Raw genomic sequence first — 20,472 nt, 5'->3', positions numbered from 1 at the left:
TGCTTCTGGTACTTAATAAAATTTAAAAAGGCGGTGAATTTAAATTAATTCAAAATAATTTTTAATTTTGTTATGTAACTGTTTATACACAGTAATTTAGAGATTTTATTAAGCATTAGGTATTTTTGATAGTACATTGTGAAAACCTACACCATAGGGCTAGTTTTATTATTTTGTTGTTTTCCAGGGTTTCGATGTAGCGATAATGACAGCTGTCAACAGGACAATCTCTGACCGGAATATGACAGATTGACATTGTTGGAGAACTTATTATAAAATATTATCAATAGATTTTTCTAGATATACCCCTATTTTATTCTTTTCATAATGATGTTTGCAATCTAAAATTATTATTGCTATTATTTATACAGTTCTATTTTCTTATGGTACCAAATTACCAGTTTTTTCTTTAATTTGAAATTGAAAGTCATAGATCAGTGTTATAAATAATGTTTTGTTGGGGTAATGCAACCCATCACGAATTATGCTTGGATGATTCTGAAGACAACGATTTGGTAAGAATGCAATTTATAGGTACATTCGTACAACTCCCTTCTTGTGTTATATTTTATTTTTTGTATAATTAGACAATTTGTAGTATTTCTATTGTTCCTTATTTTTTATCTACAATTACTATTAATTCGTTAAAAATGTTTTTTTTTATCAAATTTAAACCTAAATATAAATATAAGCGAACCGAATATAGGCGAACCGCCCTTCACAAAATAACTCTGAAATATAGAGTACATATTTTAATTAATTAAATTTTGAAAACGAATTTCGGAATTAACGAATTTTTCCCAGTCTAATTTTTATTAGCAGGACTTACAAAATTTACTCATTTTATTCTATAAAATACTATTAAAGTTGGACAGTCTTGTTGTTACAATAGTAAATTATACCAACATAGCTATATAGTGTATTCTTTTATGCACATAATGTGGTTCTAAATATTTATATTTTACAATCTTGCATGTTTCTTTTTTTACATAATAAATTAAGTATAGTGTTCTTATTTATATTAAAACCTTTTTTTTTTATAAAATAATATAAAAACAAGTACATACTATAGAGACCTTTGCTGCCACAATATAGCTGTTTACCTTTTGAGTTAATGTTGCCTCTTTCTCCACTTAATTCTTATTATAAATTTTGTATGTTTATTATTTTATAAAAATTTCATTTGTCTAATATGATAGGATTAAGTTTTATTTATTTGTTACTTGACTATACCTCACAAAAATAAATGTTTATTCATTGTGATTCATTATCAAATGATATGTATTTTGACCCATATCTATTAATTATTGCTGTTATTTGATTGTCATCAAGTAGGATTGTTGCTGACATACTGGCTATATAGTTTTATAGTTCATTGTATTTTCTATTGAGCATGTTATTATATATGATTATTTAATGTAATTAGTGCTAATCGGTAGTTTGTATTCACACACTTAAACTTAAATTGTAAAGTAAAAATAAAATTATTTAAAAGAGCAACACACAATTTTCTCGCTCATTCTTCTTGTGACGAGACAGCTTTCTGAATGAGCGGTAGATTAAATAAAATGTGATGACTATTCAAAAGTGCTTCAATGTAAGTTTATTTGAATAAATGATTTTCTATTCTATTCTATTCTATAATTTTGTCAATGTTCGAAAAAAGATTTTTGTAATAAATCTGTTTTTTTATATATATCAGATTTATATCCCAGCTAAGAAAAAGAAACGAATTTCAATCTGTAAGGAGATTGCATTCTTAAAAATGTGAAAGGAATTTGAAAATAAAATAAGTATCAAATTATTACTACATTTATTATTTAAAAAAAAAACTTAACAATTAACAAAAGAATTACTTAGTGTTGTGTGTTTATTTTTTTAATGAACAATTAAAAAAACCCAGGAACTTTTATTATAATATTAATCAACAAATTTTAATAATAATTTGTAATCATAAAAGTTCAGCATTCTGCCTTAAGCATAGATCTATGAGTGGGATATCACAATCATCTTCATAAAATAAATCTTATATGATATGAAGTTAAGGTTTGAATTTCAATAAAAAGCTAGCCATACTGGTCATTTAGAGGGATTTTCCCCAACTTTAAATGAAGTTTTTGTATACTTAATGATTTAGTGTCTAATAAATAATTGTGATAGACCACAACAAGGATATAATTCTTAAACTTACAATTGATTCACAGGTTATTAAACCTACACTATCAAAATGGAAAGAAAGTCACCACATCAGGTGTATAGCCGCAGGAGAGTTCTTTGCCTTATACCTCACAAAACAGGGTCGATTGTATTCATGTGGAAGTAATGAGGTTGGTCAGCTAGGACGACAGACTTTATTCTATTCTAACGAGAATAGAACACCTTGTGAGCAAATTTTTATTCTTTATAATTAAAAAAAAATAATATTGAATAAATTTAAGACTGTGTAAATTCCAGCTTAAATTTAATGAATAATTAATTGCATTTGAGAATGCACTATCTTGCACTGAGAAATGGGAAATCTAGTAATTGTCAATAATATTTCAGGTCTTGTAGAGAAACTGAAGGAGCATAAAATTTTATCAGTAGCTTGTGGGATTCAACACTCTCTAGCACTCAACGAGTGGGGAATCCCCTACAGCTGGGGCTGTAATGGCATGGGACAACTTGGCGTGGTCCAAACTGATGCACAGTCACACAATGTTCCTTGCATCATAAAAGAGCTTGCAACAAAAAATGTGGTTCAAGTTGCATGTGGTTCATTCCATTCCATAGCTTTAACAAATAGTGAGTATTGAATATTTAACAGTGTTGTTGCAAGTTATTGCAAATTTTAGTATTAATTAACAAAACAAATATGCCTGGACAACTTATACAGCATTATTTACTCCTAAAGTAATGTATTTCAGGCAGTTTAAATTAGTGTTTATTTTTAGTAAGCAATAATAGTTTGTACATTCATCTAAAAAAAAAATAGCCTCATAACTAAAAAACCACTGCTAATATCTTGACCTAATTAATATGGGACCACACAAGAAGTACCAGTCTACAAATAAATTAAAAAAATATATTGGTTCCCATCAAAAAAAGGTCTAAGGTAACACAAAATATACAGTTAAGTATATTTTTCAAATTAGTTGAAAATCACATGTAATCGTTAATGTTTAGGTGGCGATCTCTATTCATGGGGAGCAAATTCTTATGGACAATGTGGGTTAGGCATTTTTACAAGCAAGGAAATGAAACCACGACAAATTACATCACTGCTTGGTGTGCCCATTGCATTGATAGCATGTGGCAGTAATCACACATTTGTGTTATCTAAGTAAGTTTTATTGCTTTTTTATAACCCAATACTACTTGATTCTAATGCTGTGTTCAGAAATTGAACTGTGACATTAAGATACCAACAACTAAGTAATTGTTCGAATTCCCATTGAAAAATAAACAAGGCTTATTTTAACTTTTATATATTATTGATAAGTTCCTTAATTTCTATATCTATGATACCTTCTACGATTCTTTTATACAATTTGATCAACAACCTGATCTGTTTTATGTTTATTTACAAAATACATATACATACATGTGTACATGTTATTTAAGTAAATTTTAAAGTGGTCCTTAAACTACCCTTTTAGCTTATATTTAGTTTAATTTTATTAGGTCTCAAACAAAAACAATTTGGTTCGAATTGTTTTTATTTGAGGCAATAAAATCCGATCATCACATCAGGTCTACTTGCACATCGTAAGCTACAGTATCTTTAGTGTAGGTACTGCATTTATAATGTATAATAATAAAAATATTAAACTGTTGATGTTGTTACTGTATTATCTATAAATGTAACCATAGTCAGGAAACAACTTTATAATTAGTGTTATTTCTCACATGGTTGTTGATATCAACATATTATTATGTTATTTCGATATTCAGGCGGTTCATACATGCCATGATATTGTAATATAATTGAAAAAGGGCCATACATTAATTACATTCGGATATTCAGTTCTATTTATGTTATATAATTTTGGTTAAAATTTAACAGGTCCGGTGCTGTTTTTGGCTGGGGGAAAAATTCACACGGGCAATTAGGGTTACAGAATACAGAAAATAGATGTTATCCAACACATCTGAAGACATTAAGGAATGTTAAAGTATGTATCTGTATTATGTTGTCACAAGAGTCATAATACTTTTAAAGATGGATTATTCTTTTAAGATTGTAGGAATGGCTACTAATATGATTTCTTGTAAAATTATATGAATGAATAAGAATCTCCAATATTATTCAACAAATTGGTACCATAATCATACTTACACAGAAGTATAATAAAAAATAACATTCTTTATTTCTTAATTCTATTAATGGAATACCAAGTTTCTTGACCCCAGAAACTAAGATACAATACATAATTTTTAGACCAAGCATTAGGAATTATATTATGTTTTAAATATTATACCTGTATATATACATATAGATTTAATCAATAGCTACAGAAATTGCTTTTGATAGTATACATTATCATAAATATTTGTACCTGCCTGTCACGTCATTTCTTTCATTTGCTCTCCTCTGGATGCAATATAGTTATGACAATGTCATATAATAAAAAAAATATTTTAGGTATGTCATATTGCCTGTGGCGAAGACTTTACAGTTTTTCTTACATTGGATGGTGGTGTTTTCACATGTGGTAGTGGGGACCATGGACAGACAGGTCATGGAACAGCAAGAGATGAATTAGTACCAAAACAGGTATAAATTTTTATAAGCAAATGTTTGAATTAAGATAAATATTAAAAGTTTACATAATACTTTATGTTCCTGATTCCTATTTTTCGTTACAGATAACTATATACACGTGACATGTATATTTATTTTATGCTTATAATTTACATTTCATAATGTTAGAACATATTGACAATTAAAATAATATAATTAATATCTAACTATTATTTATCAAATTGAAAGTTATGATATATGATAATTGGATCGTTCATACGGAAATCTAAAATGTAGATTAAAATTAGGTATAATATCGATTAAATGACGCTGTACATATATAATTAGTGACATCATAATAATATGCGCCACATGAAATTAAAATTCATTGTAGTATTTTCTGATTTAAAATTTTATTCACTTAGTGATAGTAAATATAGAATAATGCTATACCAATATACTCGTATAAATAGTAAAATGCTAATTATTTCATGTCTTCTATGAAAATTGCTCCTCTACTGTATTAGAATTAAAGTCATAGGTATCCATTATGTAAATCTTGTTTATGTATCCATACGAAATGTTGATTTAAACTAAAATGTTAAAAAAATTCCAATCAATAAGATTTTTTATATCAGAGACGCTTAATGCATCAAACATATGTAATAAAACCGAAATAGCGCTCACGACATTGAATATTTCTGAAAAAAAAAAAAGCAATGTATGTGTTGAATTTATGTTAGTGAGAACAACACATTTTTTTTCGTATACGCTAATATCAGAATGCGGTTTTCATTATTAGTCATTACATATATGACCGATAATAATCAATGATTACATTAAAGAGAAAAAATGTTACGTTATTAATAAATCAAATGTGTAGCTAAGTTTAATTAGAAATTGTGTAATCATACTGCTACTAGAAACTGCTGTCGATAGTAATAAATGTCCCCTTCGTCATGTTTCATGTTTATTTTAAAAAAGTGTCATTGACTTTCGCCTGTAATAGTATACTTTCCGTTATATAACTACACACATAGGCTGATTGTTTAGCGCGATGCGTTTATGAATCCTGCCCGATTAATCTACTAATATTTATTCAGTCAATTTTTGTATGCCGTTTTGTAATGATTGGTGATCTCGATAGCATTAATCATAAACTTTGGCCGTGTACTAGTGTACAATGAAATAACCGTAATTTCAAGTTACTTACTTCAAGTTGTGAAGGTATCATCATTAAGATGGTGAACAGGAGGGGGGCCGCATGTTTAGTTGGTTACAATTATTAGTTATTGTGAGGCACCAGTGGAGGATGATAGGATGAACATGATTTCAGAATACATGTTGGAGAATTCACCAGAAATTAATCGTTATGGTCGAGCGAGTCCTTTATTAAACATATTCTGTCCTCATCCTAACGACGTGGTTGTTGTCAGGTCATGGAATTGATGGGCAGCACCGTGACACAAGTGGTATGCGGGCGGCGCCACCTGTTGTGCCGCGTCGGAGAACGAATCCTGGCCTGCGGTTACGGCGCGCGGGGCCAACTCGGCTGCCGGCAAGTCTCTGCTCTCGTACCCACGCCTGTATCCTTCGTGCCCAGTGACGATTCGCCCGTTAGTACTTTTGTGTTCACCTGTTTGCAAGTGTTTTATTTTTTCTTTATATATATATGTAGCTTTTCTTTGTGGCAATCCTTTATTCGGGGGGATGGGGGTAAAAGAATAAGACAATTATTTGTTGGTCCTACATTACAACACAATATACAAATATTTGTATTTCTTTTTGGATCAGAATCCTAACACTGAATGCCAATTGTGACATAAATTTTATGCACCATCTTTCAAGAAAACCAATATAAACAAATATATGTTACTGCACTTTATTTCATTTATCATAAATTTAAAATTCATATGTTCCACTCTGTTCAAACGATTTAACATTTGAATTTATGAATTATAAGTGGCTTTGTGAAAGACGGTATTCTCCCTTGACAACCACAATTTTGAAAAAGTCGTATAATATACAATCATAATAACCTATTCTTTTGAAAAGTTTTCAATTTACTAACCTATACATTGCTTTTATACAGACTGACAATCCGGGCCAAAGCAAGGTGAATATCATTTAATTGAGCCTGTAGTAGCTGTGTGTGTATATTAATTACCTTCACATTTCTTTCTTAATTATTATTTATGCTATTTATTCAATAGTGCTTTAAGTATTCATGGTAGCTTTCGATGTTAGCATTATTTATAGTTTATTATAGTTTTGGTACTCTTGCGGTTAAGCACACCGCCAGGTCGCGGTTCAAATTCTTACACGGTACATACATTTGTAGTGGCGAAATATTATGTCCATCAGTTTATTAGTAGCCATTGTACCAGTACTGCTTAATAAATTGTCCTCGCCTATTATTATTATTATTAAAGATGATTTTAGCTACAGTTATGTTTGTATCTAAATAATAATAATAAAGCAATTGTTTACATACCGCAGGTATTATACAAGATAAACAATAATTAATAGTGAACTATCCTTCTTTAGCCGAAGAAGAAACAGAAGGTGGAGGTGTCTACGACATATGTTCGGCACAGCGGTGCGGGTGCTTCAAAACGAAATGTTGAGTCCTTGTTCAACATACAATATTTATATCATGTACTTAGGTACATAGCCACTTTATTGGACTACTTACAAAATTCTCACATAATAGAAACTAGTTCATAAATTAAAGTTTCCAATCAACTCATTTATTTATTAGATTGAAAATATTACCCGCTAATATAACTGGACCGCTAATATATTTAAATTATTTACCGGGTCTTAACCCGAATAAGTTTATGGTTAATAAAGGTATTTTACTTTACTCGAATTTTCGACTAGCTTGCGCTAGCCGTGGCGATCTATTGACGGTTGTACAAAAATCTGCTGGTACTCCAGTCAGCCCGTAACCACGTCTAGTCGAAACGATGAGAGAGGTAAATAATACCTTATTTGCCTGAAAATTATTCGTGATAAGATCCGGTTAACAATATAAATATGTATAATGAACATGAAAAAATTAAAATAAATAGAATGTATCAATCTATTATCCATAACATTTAGCAAGGTCTCAAATAATATATTATCATGCATATGATAGGGTATATATAACTATATGGAATTTGTACAAGATTTATATGGCAAAGTAAACACAAAATATACGGTAATTGCAAGTTTGTACTTGATTTTATAAACTAACTTTATAGAATTTGCGTAATTACGTTATTCTTTTATTAATAAAAAAAAACAATTCTCTCGTTATATATCAGAACGATTGAATCTTCGTATACTGATGTCCTGAATGTGATACATATTTATGCATGTAGTAGGCCTAATCTTTCTTGCGTTTGTGGTCATGTTCGCCTGCTTAATTATGTTGTTTCACATTAAGTTTGAATCTGTTCTCCTAACAGTCGTTTATTTTGCTTGTTTTACATTGTCTGTTGGTTGTGATATTATTACATCTATGTTATGTGTAGTAGTCCTATTATGTGCTAGTTTACATTACGTAATTATAGATTAAAAATATCTAAATTTTCAAGATAGAAACGTATATTTCTCTTCTGAAATTTTGTAAGACAATTATACATAGGTTTTCTTTATATGTGTTTGAGCTAAATACTTACGTAAAATATTAACATTGCCAAACCACGAATAAGGATATTACCATTTTTAGTTTTGAGTGATCATAATTATTATATACACAAAACCACAGTTAGGTAAAGTTTTATGTATTGTAAGTATATAGTTTCCTTATCATTACACTACCTGTTGAGTAACATTTTTGTTATTTGACAAATAAATCAATACGACGTAAATATATTGCTACACTGGGCTAGAATTCTAATAGCAAGACATTTTACATAAAAAATGTACATATTTAACCAAGGTTCATTTTCAATAAAAGCTTATATTGAATCTTTAAAATTTATTTGCACGATGTTATCTTTAGTTATAATGCAAAATATTAATTATTTCGTTGCAGTTCTCTCCAGAGGTATTCAGTGGTCCCATGAAAGTGTTCGCGGGTGGTGACCACAGTTTCCTCGTCACAAATTGCGACAATTCAGAATTGCAACCAATCCTCACGCTGAATCTATCAAAACTTCATGTTTGCGAAGCTATAAAAGACGACGAAGTTGTCAACCAAGTGAGTATTTATATTTATTTTTGAATTTTTATGGGCAATAATAGAATGAAACAACGTTAGCAAACAAAATTCACATTTCAAATTAGTACAGTTCCTTAGCTACTAATGAGAAATATGTAACTCTATGTTAAATCTATTCTTGGTTACATCACATCAGAGTTGTATATTTGTCATCATAACTTCATCAAAACTGGGAGACTACCTGATAGACACGGCTCATCCGCACACCCAGAGGGGGGTGAACGTTGGGGCCTCGGGGAGAACCCCCTTGCCCCAATGACTTCGGGGAACACAACTCTCGGGTAACCGGATGTAAATCTTTCAATTAGATAGACAACTATAAGTAACTTATGCTAGTGCCTACGTGAAGTACAGGCATTATTATTTTTTAGGTCTAACGTGTTACGTCTACGTACGCAGTAATTTCATTGCTTTATCTCGCCCTGAAAACAGAAACTGTGGCGATGTCCGAGAGATTTGATGGCCTTGGTGGTTTAGCACTACCCTTTACTTATGGGCGGCGGTGATGGATACTCACCGCCATCGAGAACCAGGATAAGATAATCCTGTCTTGGGTTATTAATTATTAACCAAAACACCCAGAACAAAATAATTAGAATCATATTTATATGTAAGAGTAGTAGACTGCGTAGATACCTCTGCCTACATATTTCAGCCACCAAGCAGTTTACTTTGTAAGCGGTGTTTCGAATGAAGGTCATAAAGCAATTAAATCATAGACTGAGGGGTATAACGTCTTTGTCGTTCGGAATGGCAATGCATATTTTCTATCACAGGCGTCACATAATGTTCATAATGCTATTCATGTACACAGGCGACGTTTAGCAGCTATCAGCTTGTTTGCCTATCTAATTAGATAAAAATAAATTGTCACTAGTAAAGACAAGCTTTATATCGTGTTATTAGGATTTGATGGCCTACTTGGAGACAGTGTTCGGTTCGTTGGCCTGCCTGAACGGCTCGTTTCTGCTGCCCAACAATGCGCACTTCGGATGCAACAAGAAAGTTCCTGGCGTTGATTTAAACGTCGTGGAACAAGCCTTCACAACAATTAGCAGATTCGAAAACACTTCCATAAAGGAATTGGTATGTTGATATATTTTATCTCGTTTCTTTAATATTGTATTTTTTTAAAAATTTTGTGTTGTCTCACGCTTGGCAGTTTTATTAAAAGTCGTGGCGAAATATTCGATAAGTGCTTTTCTAAAGTGGGCGGGGCGTAATAGCATATGCGCCAATTGATAAGCCAGTTTGGTATGAGCGGTCCGGCTTATAAATAGTGTACAATAATATAAAACAGTAGGATTGAATAAAAATTTCTAGAAGTTTGTTAACTTACCCACTATATGGAAATTATTGTTACATCTAATAAACTGCAATTATTACAATTTTGCGTATTGTCCTGAATAATATTTCAGGTATTCAACCAGCTCACAGAGAATATAATAAAGAAAATGGCGACATCCCCACCAGATGTGGAAGCACTCAGAATGTTTCTCATAATCCCTCTATACCACGAGATGAGGAATCCACGGCGACATCCTGAATTGCAGGTAATTATTGTTTTTAATTTAAAATAATTGATTGTATTAGGCACATAGGTGGAAATAAAAAAGTGTAATCCATCATATTTGAAATTAGTACTGTTCCCTAACAATATTACTGATACATTGTATGTTCTGAGTGATGAAACAAATGAAGAAAAAAATGTATTGTACTATTATTCAGGTACTGAACATCTTCATCAGTTTATAGGTCTAATCTATTAATTCTGTAATTACAAACTTAGTTACAAACACTGATATAAATTGTATTGTGGCGACGTGATAGATCGGATAATGTCATTTAAATAGGTCTGTATGTTTTGTTATACAGTAAAACATAAACTTTCTTCGTATATGGTAATTAATGTTAAAATGATATGCTAAGTAAAAACTGTAATTTTGGTAATGACTGAATCGTCGCGTTATGAAAATAATGCTGACAGCGCACAAGTGCAAAGTACATTGAGAGTATGAGCTTAAAGGTTAGGCGAACCTTCTGGATTCAGGTTAAATTTGAATAATTGTTTTTTTAAAATATCGTGTAAATATAGTTTCACCCGGATATTATGTTATAGGGTCCATTCGCAGAAGCGTTTAACAATTTGTCGGCAGTACCACAGAAGATAGTACAACAGTGGTGGGAAGAGCAGTCTACTGAGTACTTTGAAATGCTTGTTGACATATTCATAAGTGTTATCACTTACGAGCTCATACAACCATCTGTGCGACTCAACAAGGTAAATTAATAAATTGAAGTAGTATTACTAAATTCACATGTGTCTTATGCAAAATTAAAACGTAATATAACATCTATAAACAATACACACAGCGCCATCTAGTCCCAAATTAATCAAAGCCTATGTGATGGGTACTAAATAACCGATAGAACGTTTAGATACATTTTTTTTTGTAAATAGATAGAAAACACCCAGACCGATATTAGAAACGATTGTTATTATTGATATACATATATTAGCATCGCACCCTAGTACCTCAGCAATTTCTTTTATTGATAAAATGGTAAAATTTTCCTTTGAGTTGTTGACTGATCATAGTGATGAAATGTAACTATTTAACATTGCATAATTCATATTCATGTAGTTGATGCAAATAAATTGGTCATTATATATATTTATCTAAATTTTATATTGTATGTGATATTTGATTAAACAATTTTTATTTTTGTTAGTAATTCCCGTCTACCACATGCCATTTAAAAACAATTTTGTCTACTGTGTTAATAACTGTTTATATATGAACTTACCTAACATGCATTTTTCAGAAGTTAATGTTTAAACACAGCATTGTTCAAATATTAGACGCACTGTCGTTTTTAAATGCAATTAATTTCACCAATCCAAAGAAACCTAAAATAGCTGCGGAGGCTTTCTACATAGAAGACCTTTGTAATTACGTGGATATCGCAAGAGATTATATGCATTGGCATGCAAGTAAAAATGTAAGTATGGAGTCCATTACATTGATTATAAACAAATATGTGAGACTATTTTCATATAATAAAAAGTCTTTCGCAGTGTATTACTATGTCTGTGAGACTATGAAAAGTTATATAAAAATTAACATTATTTTTACAGTCATTCGAACCTCATATGTGTCACTACCCGTTTCTATATGACGTTCAGTGCAAGTCGTTGCTGTTGAGGGTTGATCAACAGCTGCAAATGCAGACGGCCGTACATAGAGCGGCTTCTGAGATGTTTACTCGGCTAATATTCGACCGTACATACGATTATCACTCAAGGGACCAGTTTCTGTACCTTACAGTGTCAAGAGAACATATAGTCCGAGACACTATATTACAAATTTCAAGCCACGAAACTTCACAGCTCAAGAAACCTCTTAGAGTAAGTGTAATATTAATTTTGATTTTTTTTTATTTTATCTGAAATATTGAATTCGAAATCAGCGATTTTAGCCGTATGTTAAAATAAATATATACATATAATAACAATGTAACTTATCACTGTCTACATATAGAAGATATGTGTAATAGATAAAAGGCACTTCCTCAATATAAAAGAATCCAAAACAATAATTGTAATTTTTTTTAGTAAGTCCGTGTGTGAGATTTTTACAATGGCATTATATAAAATGATAGTTCGAATATTGAGTCTGAATGCGAATGAACGAAGCGAATGTAAATAAGTTGTCGTTGAATTAAATGTCGCGAAATTTGCTTTGCTGAAAAGCCAATAGCACTCTAATATTTATGTGATATTCAGATGAGTTTTTCTACTTAAAATACATATGTATATGTATAATAGACAATGTAATTGTTATATTAGACATTATTCATAAGAATAATAATCGTCTTTAGTCATTTATATATACATATTTATAAATAATATACGCTCGCGGTTTATGTTTTTGGGATTTACTTGACTAATTTAACTCATTAAGAAGCCTTATATTATTATGAGAACATTACACGGCAGTGTCGCAACAGCGAGCAATGGTATTAGTGTTATACAACAATATATATATATATATATATATATATATATATATATATATATATATATATATATATATATATTATATATATATATATTATATGTTATACAACTTAATATATATATATATATATATATATATTATACACCATATTTCTCCATCACATCTATCGTAATAACTTCAATAGAAACAAAGAAAACCAGTTGTACCTATTTGTCTGAAAAATATCGTAACTATGAATGTTAACTATGTCATACATAGTCAATTAAGGCTCAATTTTCTTTAATTTAAGGATCAAAAAAGAAATCTTGTTCTTTTTTAACCTAAACAAATAGTATATGGACAATTAGCCCTAAACTAAGCAGAGCTTATTAGGCAAGTGATGGGCATTTTTAAATATATTTTTTATTTAAAATACGTACATGTGTATGTATGTGTTTATTTAAGACAAAAATATACAAACAGCTATGACTGTCTAGGTTATCAATTGCTGCAGAAGTTTTGAGTCCTATCTTTGTTTCAGATATCATTCCACGGTGAGGAAGCTGAGGACGCCGGTGGTGTTAAGAAGGAATTCTTTCAGTTGTTACTAAAGGAGATATTCAACCCCGTATATGGAATGTTCAAGCAGTCTGAGGAGACTAATATGATTTGGTTCTCCAATAATCCGTTTGAGGATGATGCCATGTATCAATTAATTGGTGAGAATGTATTTTATGTATTTCTAGCTCTATCCGCAACTTAGGCTTGTATTTTTGTAATAAATTGTGATGGAATGATGCTCCCGCTTGCGCTAACAGTATACGCTGGCGGTGCATCGGTGGAAGATAAAATGAGAATGAAGTCAGGTCAGTTAGCCTATTGGGACAAACTTACCAGGAGTTTACCACGATGGTTTTCAGAGGATACGGCGTGAAGAGCAACCTGACATGATACAACAATATCAATGGTGGCACCATTGATAGCCCTAATTAATAAATTTCATTCCAACTTTATATTTTGTATTTGTTATTGCTTATATCATGTATTACATTGCCTTCTTGTCGTGGACAATATGTGTGTAGGGATATATATTATAATGTTTTTTATATATTACATTTTTTTACTAGGTTCAATATACGGCCTAGCTATATACAATTCGATAATAATTTACGTGCCATTTCCGCTGGTGCTATATAAAAAAATATTGAAAGAGTCCACCATGTTAGATGACTTAACAGACTTGTATCCAACACTCGCTAACAGTCTGAAGAGCTTATTGGATTATCCTGATAATGATGTTGAGGAGGTTCGTATATACAATATTTTTATTCGTATATAAAGATCTTTATATCCATGATGCTTGGGTTGTTTCGCGGTGTAGCATAGTATTAATATTATTTAAAACGTTGAGGATTAGATTTTTTCTCTCTTTGTGCGTTTGAGCGCGTCAGAAACGGCTAAATCTATATGGGGTGAGCTTTTCACTAATGTAGTTGTAGTAAGTACAGTTTAAGGGTTGTTTTATTGTAATTGGTGAAGGAAACAAAAAGTTGCAGAACTGAGGTTATAACTTTATATGCATACGTTATGTAAACTATCTCCTAATTAGGATGCTTTTGTCTACTTTGATATTACAGGAAGAAAACTATTCTAACTATTCAAAATCTTAGATTTTTGGCTGCTCATTTGCTCATGCTCAACTTTTATTTCTATATTGTATTATTATCTCTTATGAAGCTTATTTAGAATGTGTACTTATGTTTATTTTGTATCTATTTGTAGGTATTCAGCTTATGCTTCGCTGTGAACACCGAAGTGTTCGGCCAAATCCAAATACACCCTCTGAAAGAAGACGGTGAAAACATACCGGTCACACACGAGAATAAAGAGGAATATGTGGAGTTATATGTGGACTTCCTGCTCAATAAATCTGTACTTAATCAATTCAAAGCCTTTTATCTAGGTTTCCAGAAGGTAATAATTACTTATTTTAATAATTGTTTTCTCATTTCAAATACCTTTATAATTGTGCATTATTATTGATACCTTTGAAAAGAGTGTGCTACTTTTGGAACTGACATTAGAAAGTGTCTGTAATGGACCTCCATGAATGAAGATATTTACATTTGATTTGATCATGAAATAGATATAGGTACATATAGTGCGAATGTGGAACGCATATACACATTATTCATAACAAAGTAAAGAATTCGGTATAAAAGTACGTAATTATAGACCGAAATATCGGGAACTAAAAATAAAAATTTCGCCTTTCAGACGACTTACATAGTGTATTTCGGTAATTAGTATATATAGAGAAACAGTACATGAAACATTATGCTTTCAATGGACAATATATTCGATAACAAACTGCTATTGTATTCCAGGTATGTGGTGGCAGTATAATAAAATTGTTCAGATCTCACGAACTTATGTCGGTAGTAATTGGCAATGAAGAATACGACTGGGATCTGTTTGAAAGTAACTGCGAATACAAAAACGGATATTTTTCTAACGACCAGCAAATTAAGTAAGTTTCTACTTTCTAACGGACTTCTTTCTGGTGGTTAGTGATTAAATTAATTTAATAAGCACTCTATGAGACCAGAAGTGCTGGTTGATAGTTGATTTTGTTACTCATATCAAGTGTAATTATTACATGCAGAATTTGAATAATTTGGGGCCATTAGGTGTCTAAAAATACTCACTTTTTTACAAACATTTCATAAATTGATTTTGTAATACTAAAATTATAAATTTCTCAACTGCTTTATGGCACCAGATGGTTTTGGGAGGTGTTCCATGAGCTGGCGATTGAAGACAAGAAAAAGTTCCTATTGTTTCTAACTGGCAGTGACCGCGTTCCTATACAGGGGATGCGTGATATCAAAGTGAGTTGGATGATTAACTATTTAAGTGTTACTAGATACTTCTATACATTGCAAACTAGCCGTTAACCAGATAAATTTAAAATTGTAAACATCGCCTATAGGCTTAAGCAATATTGTTAATAGAATGAACTGTCTCGGTTTATCTATCAAGTATTCGCGAGTGGTAAGGTTATTATAGCAAACAAGTATAACAGCTTAGCGCCGTATACAATAACGACAAAATGGACAAAACAGCGTCACAGCGCCATCTAATCCCAAGCTAACAAGAGCATTTGTTATTGTAACTAGATAACTGATAGAAATGCTTAGATATTTTTTTGTACATACCTAATACTACTTATGTACTAATATCCATAGATAACACCCAATTTAACATGAACAGTCATACTCAATACAAAATACAAATGTTTGTGTTAAGTGAACAATGGAACTTGACCGAAAACGATCGAACTACTAGACCACTCAGGCCTTTAATAATATGAACGTGGAACATACTTTTGTACAAATAAAAATCTTTATTGTATCGAATTTAATTAAATGTATTTTTTAAATTATAACGCTTTAAAATTTTATTGTGACTTGGTTACATCGATTTTTTTTTCAGATAAGAATCCAACCTGTAGCAGACGACAGGTACTTTCCTGTAGCCCACACATGCTTCAATTTATTAGATTTGCCCAGGTACAAAACAAAAGAAAGGCTCAAATATTATTTATTACAAGCTATACAGCAAACACAGGGTTTCTCACTAGTCTGAATCACGTATCGTGTTATCAAAACAAATTATGGAAGTATTTCGACTGTCTATACAATCCACTTGCATTTTGGACGTATATCCGCCCAATACAAAGACTGAAACCATTCTAAGTGACGGACTGACTTTTTGCGCACTGGTTTTGTTCATCTCTGAAGCTCATTTTTTAGAATTTAGTATAAATTGATAACAATAATGTGTGATTCTAAATAATTGTGATATAACCTAATAATTGCTAATTTTACTCTTATTTAAGCCATTGGTAGGTAAATTTATCTGAATATATTTTAAATCGTATATTCTCAAGTAAACGCAATTTAACTCTTTTGTAATTTATATTCATTGTTTGGCGCTATGTGTATTACAATATTTAGTACACCAATTTTTATACATTTAAATAAGTATTAAACGATGTGTTGGTAATTGGCATTGATATAACTGCAAATATCAGTCTATTTAATAGATTCCTTATTTTCTTTGAAAGAAAAATAAAAATGTATTGGATATTGTTTAAATTTGTAATGAATATTGGCTTTAATATATATCTTAATCATATATTGTTTTGTGTAATGGTGATTATTAGCAAATATTCAATATTTAATTATTTGTATATTTTGAAATGCTAATAGTAACATAAAATACTGATTACTTGATGAAATAGATTTACTAATACTTATGATAATTTTTAAAGAAATATAACATTGCACTTTGTCAATATTTGGTGTGTTTCTGTAACGGGTTATTAAATAACAAGTGGATTAACACGTATAGACTATACGCATTGGCTTATTATTATATTGTTGTATTACGAATCTTTGGTAATAATCTCGTATTTGTTGGTTACGAGGAACAAAAATTATATTAGTCCACACTATACAAAAAATAACTTATAATATTTATTTGTAATATAATTTTGTTATAATAACCATTAGATAGTGATAACAATATTTTCTCTCAGTTTTTTCTATTGTTTGACCGACTTAGTACCTTGTTCAATTATATTAGGACTGAACATTAATTTAATTCCTAGTACCTATTAACTTTATGGCTACAATGGAAAATAAGCTAAATGGAAGTGAATAAAGGAAACATGATTTCTTAGCACCTATTACTGATCTCTCTATTTTCTTTAAACTGATTGAAATATTTTTATGTACATACTAAATTCAGTAACAATCATTAGTAGTCATTAATTCACTGATATTACTTGGGTATCTTTAATTATATGGTACACTAATAGGCATATCAACCTTGTTAAAATTTCTTCTGTGTTGCATTAACGAATTCTGTTAGTGCCTTATCCATTTATTTGAGAAAATTTTATAATATGTAACATTAAACTGATTGTTTTATTATCCTCACACACTGATGGAATTGTGTGTGTTTGTAGAAAATCTCGACAGGCTACGTACACATAATTTTGTATATAATATTAATACTTTGTGATATTAACCGTTATTATGAGTAATAATGTATGCTTTTTATAGTCGAAACTGATTTTAACGGCCCGATTCTTCACAGTGTTTTCAATGACCTAAATGTAATAATGGGCCATGAAATGGTGACCGTGACTTTTTAAAGTTAAATTTGAATAAAGTTAGTATTGTTTGAAACCTAAATAGAAATTTTGGCTAGCGTGTTATTTCATCTGATAAATTACTTATGTTGTTAATATGTTTTCTTTAATGTGAAACTGTTAAAGATTTCATCATTGTTAAGTTTCAAATTGTTTTATTATTCGCTTAGTTAATTTAAAATAACGGCGTTGTGATTTCGTTTACTGGAAATAAGCATAATGATAATGTTATTAAGTGATTTAGTACCGACCTAATCTTGCCCTTTTCTAAAGAACTAGTATATTATTAATTTTAAACGGTTATAACAAATTAATATAATTATGTTTTATGTCAACTGTAAAATTTGTGACTATCAGTTCAATATATAAAGTGGTATTAAATTGTGTCACGTAGATTTACTTTGTGTTGAATCGGGTTTAATATTATAGAATTTGTTTGCCTATCGGTTCTCATTTTAGGCATTTGTTAAAATATCACTTGAAAATTATTACTTAATTGTGATATTTGTATGTATAAGTGTATAACGATGAATACGTAGATGTAAGGGAGCTAGTCCCATAAAATACTTGTTTCTGTGTATTATGATAAAAAACGGTTTGTAGCTATGCTAGGTCACTGTTGTCGTTTCCTAAATTATTTTGAGTGCACCGCCAGCTGTAAGGCTGCTGCACGTATATGTATTGTATGACATTAATATATTTTTTATATAAAATTTGCGTTTTCTTGTTAATTACTATCACTTGTTTAGAACTGAAGAGGTCATCCATAAGTTAGGTCACATGTATTGCATGATTTTTTTTATCCCTCCCCCATCGTTGTCACATTTGTGTGCCTCTCCTCTCCTTAGTGTGACGACACAGGTTTTGAAATTTGAACTATTAAATTTTGGTATTTTACTTAGATATATTGAATTCGGATTTGTGACGTCACCAAATAAATATATATGTATTTAGTATCCCCTCCAGAGGAACACATTAAATATTTAAAACTTTAGCCGTATCAAATCGCGGCTGAAGTAGTTAATATCATAATAAAAAAATAGATAATAAACACAATAGAGAAACAAATAACATTAATAAAAAAAAAATAGGACGAGGGAGGGTCTTTGTTGCACAATGACAACCCCTTTTCTCCTTGACGTGTGACGTAATTAAAGGATGGCCTTATTACTTCAGAGACACTAATATAATTGTATAATCAATATATCTTAAAGACATTTAATTATCATATAAATAATAAAAACAAGTTATGTTATTGTTTCGTAACAAATAAAACGAATGGTGTGGTATTTATAAAATTTATTTTATTAAAGTATATATAATCACATAATACCAAAATGAAACCCATTTCAACATTTTATATACAAAATAATTTCTGTAATCTCTTCATGACTAGTTATTTTTAAGCATGGCCGATTTTATTGCAATAAAGATATTGAACCGTATTAATAATAATATTGCTGATTATTACTGTTATGTTTGTCAAGCCCTTATATATTTTAATTACCTTATATAAATTTTTATGCTTCTTTAAACAATTTATTTACAGTTGGGATTAGAAAAGCTGTTTAGGTATAATAATTATACGCAATACCGCATACGTTCGCAATGTATAAAGCCGCACATTTACATCGTTTTTTTTTAAAGTGTTATATAAAAGAAAATATCAAATAGAGAAATATAGCAAATGTGAAATATCATAGATCGTATTTAAAGTAATTTTCACACAAATTTATTACTATTTTTTTTATTTTTTTATTATTTAATTCTTACATCCTAAATAGTGGTTAACAATAAATTATACTTAATATTAAATATCGGATCATAATCCAATTTCGTACATGCAAACAAGACTTTAATACCTAAAGCCAATACAAGTACTTAAATTTGAAGAACTACCCTATACTGGTATTCAAGATCAATCGAGTAATGGTTTTAATGACAATGATACGGAAGAAGAAAGTCGTAATGAGGCTTCTGTCAACTTTAGCCATTTAAGAGTCAGTAATTAGTGATATAATAAGTTTGTACAAGAATTTCATCAGCTTAGCAGTTGGATTGAAACTAATAATAATAATAATAATAATAATAATAATAATAATACTTTATTTGCCAAATGTAGGTAAACAATAAGGTGTTATAAATATGTTGTTGAGATCCGTACATTAACCTCGTAAGAGGTGTGCAAAATTTCAAATTGTAGGTACAATTAATGTTTAAGGAAATAAAATTACTGTACTATCATCATACCGATAGTCATTAATCAATTGTCTTTACGTAATGTAACAGTCAGAAATCACCAACCGTGTAGTAA

General features: G+C 30.3%; 1 protein-coding gene across 2 annotated transcripts; it reads left to right on the top strand.

Moving 5' to 3' along the window:
• Nucleotides 1-269: 269 nt before the first annotated feature.
• LOC131841814 (probable E3 ubiquitin-protein ligase HERC4) lies at nucleotides 270-18,871 on the top strand. 2 transcript variants are annotated; one of them, XM_059190149.1, is made up of 20 exons: nucleotides 270-515; nucleotides 2,205-2,382; nucleotides 2,545-2,784; nucleotides 3,166-3,322; nucleotides 4,046-4,154; nucleotides 4,625-4,756; nucleotides 6,160-6,339; nucleotides 7,271-7,345; nucleotides 8,751-8,915; nucleotides 9,843-10,022; nucleotides 10,355-10,489; nucleotides 11,056-11,217; nucleotides 11,763-11,939; nucleotides 12,076-12,345; nucleotides 13,479-13,656; nucleotides 14,065-14,243; nucleotides 14,720-14,911; nucleotides 15,325-15,467; nucleotides 15,720-15,828; nucleotides 16,433-18,871. In XM_059190149.1, exons 1-20 carry the CDS (start codon nucleotides 450-452, stop codon nucleotides 16,583-16,585), a joined length of 3,180 nt encoding a protein of 1,059 aa, XP_059046132.1. In that variant the 5' UTR covers nucleotides 270-449; the 3' UTR covers nucleotides 16,586-18,871. The 2 variants fall into 2 exon arrangements, with proteins under 2 accessions (XP_059046132.1, XP_059046133.1); XM_059190150.1 differs by lacking the exon at nucleotides 7,271-7,345 and having other exon boundaries at nucleotides 271-515.
• Nucleotides 18,872-20,472: the final 1,601 nt, after the last annotated feature.

The sequence above is a fragment of the Achroia grisella genome, unplaced genomic scaffold, assembly GCF_030625045.1.
Source record: "Achroia grisella isolate CSIRO2021 unplaced genomic scaffold, CSIRO_AGI_Agris_v1 utg1920, whole genome shotgun sequence".
Classification (NCBI taxonomy): Eukaryota; Metazoa; Arthropoda; class Insecta; order Lepidoptera; family Pyralidae; genus Achroia; species Achroia grisella.
This window is presented reverse-complemented; position numbering and strand designations above follow the sequence as displayed.